General features: G+C 38.1%; 1 protein-coding gene across 3 annotated transcripts in view; it reads right to left on the bottom strand.

The window, feature by feature from the left end:
* LOC101742156 (protein CBFA2T1) overlaps positions 1–12,628 on the bottom strand; it is a 95,470-nt gene that overhangs the window by 38,317 nt on the left and 44,525 nt on the right. For all 3 annotated transcript variants that reach the window (XM_012690252.4, XM_038018108.2, XM_062674436.1), the window contains exon 2: positions 2,445–2,517. In XM_012690252.4, coding sequence (XP_012545706.2) covers positions 2,445–2,517 — 73 coding nt within the window. The remainder of the gene's footprint in view (positions 1–2,444; positions 2,518–12,628) is intronic.

Genomic DNA, 12,628 nt, shown 5'->3' with positions numbered 1-12,628 from the left:
GACATACATATGTACGTTGTACTGTGAACCGTGAGTAAAAATATAAAAATTGCTAATAGTGACATCTATCAAAAACCTGAGGAAGCTCTCGAGTCGCGTAAACATTAACTTTACAACATCTCCGGCTAAATTTTGTAAGTCTTATCTTTATCTTTATCGAAGATGGTTTTAATTCCACCTGCGACTCGTGAAATGACGAAAAAGATCTTAAGACGATAAATAAAGCAAAATCGGTACAAAGGACAGTACCGACAACCATGGTTTGCCCCCTTTTCAATATCTCATTGGCACTAATACACACATTTACGCACATTTACACATTCACACACACACACAAACACACGCACGCATAATTACCTTCTTAAATGATAACACCTAATGATCTCTCAACACTAGTCCGCAGTATCTGTTCACGACTTAACCTAATCTATCTTAAGAAGGAGGGAGCCTGGAGATCAGTAATACAGGTCTTCGAACCTAGTACAGACTTCAGCTCTTTCAAAGGCTTACAAAATAAATTATAAGGTTAATTTCCATTTGTATTTGTACTTGACCTTTAAGAGAGAATTTACCGTATTATACCCAACCAACATATGTAGCTGTATATACCACATACTTTTTGCCGCTGCCACCTCGTGAAGTCTGTTGCCACCATAGAGGAAGGGGGGACTTGTGGCTGCAATAGATGCACAGCTTTTAACAATGCGACGAACGCGAGCAACATTATATTTCAGGTTCGCAATTTACTTAATATATCGGGGACTACCAGAATTACCACTTAAGTTTTTAAAGACAATTTCTTTACAAGTCATATATGTATATTGATATTATTTAAGGCCCAGTCGGGCCACACTGGTTTTTTTTTTTTTTTACCTAAGCTGATAGCCTTAGGGGCTATTTCAGCGTAACCCTAATGTTTGTAGGTGAGCTCACGGGCCTTAAATCTGATGACGTTGCTAACACGAACCCTAGCAAGAGCCGTGCTTCGCAGAATCTACCACCGGATCGGAAACGCGACCCACTGAGAAGATCCGGCGAGAAACTCAGTGGGCTGTGTCTGAGAGTTAATTTACTCGTCGAGCCCTTCGTCGCAAGCGACGGGTTCGACGAGAACGGTGACCGGTACCACACTGGTAGGAAGTCCTGACGCACGGGTAGGTACTACCACCCTGCCTATTTCTGCCGTGAAGCAGTAATACGTTTCGGTTTGAAAGGCGGGGCAGCCGTTGTACTGTTAACCCTATAACTCATACCTCAAGGTGGGTGGTGGTATTTACATTGTAGATGTCAATGGGCTCCTCTTAGTACCAAGTGGGCAGTGACATCGTCCAACTATGTAAGCAATAACAAAATAAAAAACGACTATTTGCTTATCAATTTAATGACGCATCCAGTATTTATATTTCCACAGCCGAGCCCCTACAGTCCGTGCCTCGAGCCGCCATCATAAGATTAGCATCGCGCGTCAGCTGCGCCAGTTCCCAGCGCGCCAGGCTTGTACATAGAAGCACGGGGTGACGCGCTGATCGGAATGTTTTGGTGGCGATGTACCTATTGCCTATTCCTGTACGAGGTGTAATGGCAACATGCCTTTCATACAGGAGAGGGTCAAGCTAATCGTTAAGGACTCTTTAATCTTGTGCCATTTAAAATCGCCATCTTATGCCATTGGCTAAGGCGCTAAGCTTCGGTAAACTGCGAAACAAAATAGCCAAGCATCAACACGGCCGCGTCCCTAATATTTTTTTATTATTATTATTGTCATCATACGTACAACAAACAACCAAATACAGAGACACAGCCAAGCCGTTCTCTATTAATCTCTTTCAACTATTTTTGTTTAAATAATTATTGGGTAAAAGGATTTTTTTGTAATCCAGACGAAGTTCTTATGCTGTGAACGTCAAGTGAAAGCTTTCATATTATTGCGAGACTAGCAGCCTCAACCATTTAGGGCAAGACGAGAGGATACTTCACAGCAGAACCAGCTGTGGTAACAGTGGTCACAACAACCTGGTGAAGCTGATCACGAGGTCTTCCCGGATTCGGGAGTAGGAGCTGTTTGGTGTTTAAGGGCCGGGTGTTGTGCTTGGTCTTAACTCGTGTTCGGGTACTCCTAAGACATTATGCATTTCTAGCTCGTAGGCAGCGGTGAATTTACACTAGGGACAGTCGAGGCAAGTGCCCAGGGTGGTAAATTTTTTAGGGCGGCAAAATTTTAAAACTGAAAAACATTTATATTCCTGGAATCTATAATATATAAAAAAGTTTCTGCAATAATTTAGTTATTTTAATTTTGAAAAATGAAATATATAAACTATAAGTTTATGTAAAATTCAAGTATTGGGGCGGCTTTTTTTCCGGTGCCCAGTAGCGGCATTAAGTTGAAATCCGGCCCTACTCGTATGTGGAATTAGTTCCATATTAATATAGTGCAAACTTACATTTCCTCCTCTCGGTGGACGTCGGCTGGCTGTAGTCCTTATCCGGCACTTCTTCCTTCACCTTCGCTTCCATCTATAACAAAACGAAGCTTCCATTACACACTTAAATTCTACGCTGCATGATTCTTAGATGGGGGATGGCTTAGATGGGTGAATGTGTTTTTTTTAAATTTTTTTGGTTGCTTAGTTGGCTGACGTGCACAGCCCACATGGTGTTAAGTGGTTACTGGAGCCCATAGACATCTACAACGTAAATGCGCCATCACCTTGAGATATAAGTTCTAAGGTCTCAAGTATAGTTACAACGGCTGCCCCACCCTTCAAACCGAAACGCATTACTGCTTTACGGCAGAAATAGTCAGGGTGCTGGTACCTACCCGTGCGGACTCACAAGAGGTCCCACCACCAGTAAAAGTGGTCTGCCATCCACCCTGAAACATGCCTTCTAAGTCTCAGTTCTATAGTACAGCAGCTGCCCCACTCTTTAAATTGGGACGCATGGTCGCCTCACGCTACAATTAAGAGGGTTCCCAGGTGCCACGCTATTATTATTTTCATACCGCCTATTGTGGTAAGGTCCAAGCGATGGACCGACCAAGTCAAGTTGAACGTTGGCGATTGTTTACATGATTGTACCAGGCTCACCACAAATCGGGAGAAGTGGCGATAGCTGGTGATAGTGAGGCGCATAACATCTGCTCACAGCAATGATACTGAATTTAAACGACAATTGGAAGATTATGACGATGTGAATGATGCTATCTCGCGCGTGGTACATTGGTTTAGTGTTAATAATCTGTTATTAAATAACAAAAAAACAAAATGTATAAAATTTACCACACCCAATGTTAGACAAGTAGACACTAATATCATTGTAAGTGGAGAGACACTGGAGCTTGTTGATTCGACAGTTTTTCTTGGTATAACAGTTGATTCCAGGCTGCAGTGGGGTCCTCACATATGCAAGTTAGCGAATAGACTTAGTTCTGCAGCGTTTGCGGTAAAAAAAATACGAACGTATACTGATGAAGATACGGCACGTCTAGTTTATTTCAGTTATTTTCATAGTGTTATGTCCTATGGCATTTTGCTGTGGGGCAATGCTGCCGATGTCGAAACGATTTTCATCCTGCAGAAGAGGGCTATTCGTGCTATTTATAATATGCACCCGAGGGAATCCTTGAGGGACAAGTTTAAGGAAATCAAAATTCTAACTTTAGCGTCCCAATACATTTTTGAAAATTTATTGTACGTGCGTAAAAACATTGTAGTCTGCGATTTGCATAATGTGAACACTAGGAACAAACATAGGCTTGCGTTACCGGCGGCTCGAATTAAGAAAATAAGCAACTCTTTCAGGGGGCTGGGTGTACAACTTTTCAACAAGATCCCACAAAACGTTCAACTACTACCTGTTCATAGATTTAAGAAAACTGTCAAGGAACGTTTGTGCAACAAGGCATATTATAAAGTTAAGGATTTTTTACTAGATGGCACTACGTGGGAATGAGGCGTTCGCTCCTGGCCTTTTCATTTTTCATTATTATTATTATTTATTTGAATTGTATTTTTTTGACTTGTCTTTTTGTATACTGTAAATATGTTTTCTTGTTTTAAAAAAAAAAAAGAAGAAAATAGTTGAGAAAATACATAAAAAAGCCCGCTGAGTTTGTTTCGCCGGTTCTTCTCAGGACTGTGGCTTTTTTGGAACCGGTGGTAGAGTTAACATTTTCTTTTACATTTTGACATTCAACAAGTGTGTTTTTGATGACATCCAAGTTGAAATAAATGATTTTGAATTTGAATTTGAATTTGAATGACAGCCTCGACCACTCTGACAAGAGTGATACGACAAAGAAATATTGTGGTAATGTGTGATCCAATCGGACAATAGCCTTTGGAGGTATCGATGAAAGGGTATGATAGTAGCTTCATTACCTCATGGTTATTTGGAACGGTGCACGGACTCTGAATGTTCTTTTCGGAAGTCAAAACTCCTCGGTCAATGAATCTAAAGTTTTATGTTATGATGTCCCATGTATAGCTAACAGCTACAGATACCTGCGGTTCAGTGCCTCCTACTTATTTCTGATACGAATTTGATTGGCCTTACAGTTGAGAAATAATTGTGAACCGTGTCCGTGTGTCACGGAGAAGCAATCATAGTCTTCGGTAAGCAAATTAGGACAACCAGTAAACATTTTGAAACTTCAACCTCATATCTTGCAGTGGACGACAGCAAACACATTTTTTAATTTTTTCCTACCTATTCTAGTGACCTCGAAAGGTCATGCTAGATTCACCGAAGGAGTAGGTGAGCTCACGGTACTCTAACCTGGTGGACGTTACTAACACTAGCTTTAGCAAGAGCTTCCCAGAATCTACCATCGGTTTGGAATCGCGAGCCCACTGAGAAGATACGGCGAGAAACTCTCTAGGCTGTGGCTGAGCATTCACGATGCAATGTCTATAAGCTTCTGTAACCATATGACACTGATCAATATTCGCATGGAATGTCGACGAGAAACACTTTAGACGCTAGCAAAACTTCAATTCAAAATCTCGGACGTAATGTTTTTTTTTCAATTGCCTAGATGTGTGGACGAGCTCACAGCCCACCTGCTGTTAAGTGGTTACTGGAGCACATAGACATCTACAACGTAAATGCGCCACCCACCTTGAGATATAAGTTCTAAGGTCTCAGTATAGTTACAACGGCTGCCCCACCCTTCAAACCGAAACGCATTACTGCTTCACGGCAGAAATAGGCGGGGCGGTGATACCTACCCGTGCGGACTCACAAAAGGTCCTACCACCAGTAATTACGCAAATTATAATTTTCCGAGTTTAATTTTTATTACACGATGCTATTCCTTCACCGTGGAAGTCAATCGTGAACAATTGTTAAGTACGTACGTTAAGTACGTCAATCGTGATAAATTGGTACCCGCCTGCGGGATTCGAACACTGCTGCATCGCTATATACGCACCGGACGTCTTATCCTTTAGGCCACGACGACTTCAAAACACACTAACTAATGTGAACAACACAAACGCTAAATTAAAGCCTTCGTCAAACAGAACGCGTACTTAGCGCCGCGTACTTAACGTCGCGCTCTTGACATGTCACACCAATTGACTAGATGCATAGACCTATATAGTAGGGACACGACATATTGTTCTATACGTACAATTGCTTATATAAATAGCACCCATTTTGAAGGCACATACATAAACATATATCTATCTCGTTCTTACTCAGCACTTTAACTCGCAGGAAAACAATATAACAGTATTTTAGTGCGTACATAAAATGAAACATGAATATACGTAAATATCTCCGTCTCCGTCTAATGAGGCCGAAAATCCGCCATGTTTAGCGCGCCAAATGTCATTGTCACGTCAGTTCGGCCGTCTGTTTGGGGTTGTACATTATTTATTGACTTTGATATCGATTTAATATGATTGATTATATAAAATTTCATAATTTATCATGCTTAAAACATACAAAAATAATAATTAAAACGTATTTTATAGGATCTCAAGAAAGTCGATGCCCTAAAACTATTATCTATATGTATTTAAATTCATTATGGAGCCCTCATCCGAAAAATCCATTTTTCGGTCGGAATCTATTGATCATGACACTAATCATAAATACCACTTTAAAATATGTCATCAAAACATATTTAGACATTCTGTTTAGATATTTCGGGAAAAAGGCTACCGACAAAATCTCTTCGGAACTATTTAAATAAAATAGTTTTATTCCGCAGTGAGTAAAACACTATTGTAAATTTGTTAAATATTTAATAATTAAGTGATTTTAGAGAGGATGTCACAAGGAATGACGTTTGTAATTAATGAATAAATGTTCTGTAGGTGTTTTTTTTTCACGCGGTCCCTTGATAAGTTTAAAATTTGAATCACTCTCAAGCGAAAGTGATTCAAATGGTGCGGCGCACCTTCCTTGGGGTGCGCTGCGGTAGTATGTTACGGACTTTAGAGTCAGCAAAACAATTAAAATAGATTGTTATAGTCTAAGAAAAACACGTACTCAAAATACGATAACATTTAGCATGCTAGAAATGGGCTGATGGCTTTGAACTACGCCATATCTTTATGTTTTGCGACAAACGACAACTTTATAAAATCAGTGTAGCAACTTTTAAAAATCATCATATCGTTTACTTGGCAAATTCGAAGGACGAACTTGTCTTAGATTTCACCCATCTAAATCATATCATATTTGCACATAACAATATACCTACTTACTTCCCATTAAAGTATAAATTCTATAAATAAATAATACTCAACAATATTTAAAATAAAATGAGCCAAGAACGTTTATCGATAAAATTGAAATCATTGAAATCTTTTGTACAGCACTAAAGCCGCCATGTTTTGTGGCCAGATGACGTCACAGTGGCACGAAATTTTGGTTGACGTTTCATTTCCATAGGTTTCCTATTTCATTGACTAGATGAGTCTAACGCTCCTTGACGCAACGCATTCGCCAAATCATAGTGCCTTTCGATAGCAGTGTGAAAATTTAAAAGTATTAAGATGTCGAGTGATTCAGATGTGGCATTGTATAAGCATGGGTATTTTCTAACTATTTATATCAATTTTTCGGGCATTATCTAGTATTTTAATACAAATTCACTCGGACGCTAAAATAAAATTTGTAAAAAATTACAACGCCTGACGTCAAAGCGTCCTAACGCCGCGACATAGCGCTGCGTACTTATAGCGCTGGGGCTTTGTTTGACGGTATGTTACTATATTAGTACAACACATCTCGGCGTCATAGCCCGGCGTCAGTTTAGCGCCCCGACGCGCGCTAATTACGCGTTCTGTTTGAAGAAGGCTTTAAATCGTTAAATCAGATTCAATTATGTGCCCACGTTTCGCGGAAATTGAAGATTGGCGAACCTTCTTGATTTAACGTTCTTGTAAATATTGTGAGTGCATAAGTTCAATGTGGATTTATTGTATTTGTATAAATGGGAAAGTGTTGAAGTGAACGCGCCACTTGATCGAGGCATTAGCCAGGTGTTGGCCAGCAGCGGTTACGTTGAGTGACGTAAAGCTGCAGTGTTACCAGCGCACGAAAAAATCTTGGTTTGTTGAAAATCAACGAAAGCTTTTATTTAAATTATACCTATTCTGTTTGTAAACGTCTTCTAAGGTCTTGTTGTTGTTGCAAATGGATTTCTCGTCTGATTTTGAGGAGCTTCATGCATCATATACAGCACATAGACACCGCGTGAAGGCCGGTATTCATCTTCCGATAAGGTTGGTATGAATTCCGTTTTTTACTGGTGGTAGGACGTCTTGTGTGTCTGCACGGGTAGGTACTACCACCCTACCTATTTCTGCCGTGAAGTAGTGGTGCGTTTCGGTTTGAAGGGTGGGGCAGCCGTTGTAACTACCTATACTTTTTGATTTTTATTACACGATGTTATTCCTTCACCGTGGAAGTCAATCGTGAACATTTGTTGAGTACGTATTTCATTAGCAAAATTGGTACCCGCCTGCGGGATTCGAACACCGTTGTATCGCTCGATACGAATGCACCGGACATCTTATCTTTTAGGCCACGCCGACACGATAAAATTTACAAAACATTTATAAAATACTACATTTAACAAAAACGACTTGAACTACAAGAAACACATATGCGTAAATGATCTTTGAAAGTAATTCAATCTCTTTCCTATATTCTTGGGATTATTGTTATAAATTCTCGGGTTTTAGTTCCGCAGAGCTGGTAACATAGAAGAGTTCTGTATTCAAGTCTGTTCTGTGTTGAGTGTTTACAGACGGTGGTCTGGTACTGCGTCACTTGGATGCTGCGGTGATGGTCTAGTGGCCGGATGTAGTTGCAGAGAACTTTAAGGTTTGGAAATTTAATCTAAATTCTTATTCGATGTATCTTGTGATATATAGAGACGGCACGAGACCTGTGCTTCGAAGGAAGATATTACAGATTGAAAATAGTAATCAAAACTATATTGGTAGCACGACGCTTTCGGTACGCAGCGGCTTGGCTCCGCGCCTAGCATTGCTGAAGTCCATAGGCGACGGTAATCACTCACCATCAGATGGACCATATGCTCATCTGCCGACTAGGACAATAAAAATATCGTATTGCTCACAGGTTCACTGGGTAGGGTCTTTCAATGGGCAAAGAATTTGGCGATACTTAGGCAAGCGAGTATGCCGGGGCTCTAAGTTTCTATATGTTAAAATTTCTATTGGTCAATGTACACATAGATTAAGATTAATAGAGTAAGAAGAATAATATTTTCTGGTGGTAGGACCTCTTGTGAGTCCACGCGGGTAGGTGGTGGTACCCTGCCTATTTCTGCTGTGAAGCACTAATGCGTTTCGGTTTGGAGGATGGGGCAGCCGTTGTAACTATATTGAGACCTTAAAACTTATATCTCAAGGTGGGCGGCGCATTTACGTTGTAGATGTCTATGGGCTCCGATAACCACTTAACACCGGGTGAGCTGTGAGCTCGTCCACCCATCTAAGCAATAAAAAAAAAATACAATGATATATTATTCAAAATCTGTTCTTTATTTAGTTAAACGTCATACCATTTGGCTCTGGTCTGGCGAAGACCCACGGTCCGTACCAGACAGTAATATGACTGAGCATGAGTCAGAGAAAAACAGTTCTATTGGATGTTAAATACTTAGAGACTACAGTAATATGAAATCATAACAATGCCGTGAACAATGTTTGAGTTAGGAGATTTATAATGATCTCAATTTATTATTAGTTTATTAACGCGTTTTTATTAGCTTGACCTGTTTCTATGGAATGTAATCTTTCACCGTCATGAAGGCCTTCGATAACAATAATTATGTGTGTTACATTTGTGCCGCTAATTGTTTTTGTAATTATTCTGAAATAAAAATAAATAAACAGACTGTTGCGTTGTGTTAATTGAGCGTGGACTGTATTTATTGTTTTGAGATATTTATTTTATCTATCTATACGTGAAGCAAAAACTTTGTATCCCTTTTTACGAAAATTGCGCGGACGGAGGAGTGTGAAATTTTCCACACTTATAGAGAATATAGAGAAGAAGTGCACAATGCTAATTTTTTTTTTTAAATAATGCATAAAAGATACATTAAATCAATAAAGAAAACATTACACACACTACATACCATGTATTTGACGCACACACGCATGCATACTTTTTATTGTCAAACTTATGTTCTTGACGTCTGTTGTCAAATTGGGAATAGATTAAATATTGTTTGTCTTTGTTAATATTATTTATAGTGTAGTCTTGCCGAAATTTGTGATTATAGAAGTATAAAATACAATCATAATTCAAATTCAAATTCAAAATCATTTATTTCAACTTAGATGTCAGTATGACACACTTGTTGAATGTCAAAATACAAATAACAATGTTAACTCTACCACCGGTTCCAAAAAAAGCCACAGTCCTGAGAAGAACCGGCGAAACAAACTCAGCGGGTTTTTTTTTTTTTTTTTTGTTTTTTCTCAAATATTTTTTTTTTTTTTTTAAATAAATAGAAATATTCACAATAAAAGAAAAAACAAGTCAAAAAAATACAATTAAAAAATAATAATAATAATGAAAAATGAAAAGGCCAGGAGCGAGCGCCTCATTCCCACGTAGTGCCATCTAGTAAATAATCCTTAACTTTATAATATGCCTTGTTGCACAAACGTTCCTTAACAGTTTTCTTAAATCTATGAACAGGTAGTAGTTGAACGTTTTGTGGGATCTTGTTGAAAAGTTGTACACCCAGCCCCCTGAAAGAGTTGCTTATTTTCTTAATTCGAGCCGCCGGCAACGCAAGCCTATGTTTGTTCCTAGTGTTCACATTGTGCAAATCGCAGACTCTGGGGAATTCTTCAATGTTTTTACGCACGTACAATAAATTTTCAAAAATGTATTGGGACGCTAAAGTTAGAATTTTGATTTCCTTAAACTTGTCCCTCAAGGATTCCCTCGGGTGCATATTATAAATAGCACGAATAGCCCTCTTCTGCAGGATGAAAATCGTTTCGACATCGGCAGCATTGCCCCATAGCAAAATGCCATAGGACATAACACTATGAAAATAACTAAAATAAACCAGGCGTGCCGTATCTTCATTAGTATACATTCGTATTTTTTTTACCGCAAACGCTGCAGAACTAAGCCTACTCGCTAACTTGCATATGTGAGGACCCCACTGCAGCTTGGAATCAACTGTTATACCAAGAAAAACTGTCGAATCCACAAGCTCCAGTGTCTCTCCACTTACAGTAATATTAGTGTCTACTTGTCTAACATTAGGTGTAGTAAATTTTATACATTTTGTTTTTTTGTTATTTAATAACAGATTATTAACACTAAACCAATGTACCACGCGCGAGATAGCATCATTCACATCGTCATAATCTTCCAAATGTCGTTTAATTTTAAACAATAATGATGTATCATCAGCGAATAATACGACCTCGTGACGGGTTTCAATAAACTTAGGTAAATCATTGATATATACAAGAAATAGGAAGGGACCCAATATGGAACCCTGAGGAACACCCATATTAAGTAAGACACCGGAAGATCTCGTTCCTTTAACGTCTACCTTTTGGATTCTTCCGGATAAATAAGATTTAATAAGTTCTAATGAAACGCCCCTAATACCATAATGGTGTAATTTCCTCAACAATGTATTATGCTCAACACAATCAAAAGCTTTAGATAAGTCGCAGAAAACCCCAAGGGCATTATGCGACTCTTCCCAAGCCTGAAAAATATTTTTAATGAGATCTACACCTGCATCAATAGTTGACCGACCTCTAGTGAATCCATATTGTTTGTTATGAAGCAGGTTATTGGAATTGAAGTGGTTCAAAAGTTGTTCCAGAATAATTTTTTCAAAAATTTTACTCAATGTAGGTAGTACTGAAATGGGCCTAAAGTTAGAGGGGTCAAAAGTACTACCAGATTTAAATAAAGGTATTATTTTACTATATTTCATTAGATCAGGAAACACACCACCATCAATACAGTCATTAAATATTGTAGCAAGGTAAGGTGCAATTATATCAATAATGGATTTTATAACATTAATTGAAATTCCCCATAAATCACCAGTTTTCTTAATATTAATGAGCTTGAAATTATCAATTATGTCCTTTATATCAATATTTGTGAACTTAAAGTTAACACTGCATTTATCGACATGATTTTGCAGTAATGATTCGGCGACGGTAGGAGATGAAATTAAAGATTTTGTGGTAGAAGCTGGGATATCAGCAAAGTAGTGCTCAAAGGCACTGGCCACTTCTTGATGAGAAGTTATTATTCGATTATTGATTTTTAAAGTTAATTCAGCATTGCTGTTTCTGACATTCCCAGTCTCCCTATTAATGATATTCCAAGTCATTTTAATTTTGTCAGGTGCATTTTTTATAAGATTGCCTAAGTGCAATGACTTGGCCAATGTACAGACTTTTTTAAACAGCTTGGAATATTTAGAGACATACTCATGAAATGACTTATTATGATTATATGATTTTTCATGATAGAGATCGTATAATCTCTGCCTACTTTTGTGAATTCCAACAGTCGCCCATTCATTGAATGATCTTTTATTATGTAAGATCAGAGTTTTAGAAGTAAAGATGGCACTAAATTCAGAATTAATAACATTAAATAAATCCATGTAATGAACATTGGGATCTTCACTATAAGAAACATTCGGAATTTTTGCCAAAACTTTACCTCTAAGCTTCTCCAAACGTCTAATATTAATAGGAACAAACGGTAGCTTTCTTGTACTATTAACATCTGAAACAGATTTAATTTTAAAAGATAAGAATTGTCCACTGTGGTCTGAACTTAAATGATTAATAATGCATTTATGTAAAGGTTTTACATTTGTGAAAATATTATCTATACAGGTTGCCGATGTGCTAGTTATTCTTGTGGGCTCTGAAAATAGATTGCTAAGGTTATATGATTTTAACAATGTTCTGAGTCTAATAGTGGCATTTGTATTTTCTAATAAATTTATATTAAAATCACCACAAATAAAAACATGTTTATTAGAAACAGAAAGCTTTAATAAAACACGTTCCATTATATTTTCAAAAAAATCATATAACGAATTCGGGGGCCTGTACACACTTAC

This window comes from Bombyx mori, chromosome 20 (assembly GCF_030269925.1).
Source record: "Bombyx mori chromosome 20, ASM3026992v2".
Lineage (NCBI taxonomy): Eukaryota > Metazoa > Arthropoda > Insecta > Lepidoptera > Bombycidae > Bombyx > Bombyx mori.
Note: the sequence above shows the minus strand (reverse complement) of the source record. Positions and strands in the feature narration are given on the sequence as shown.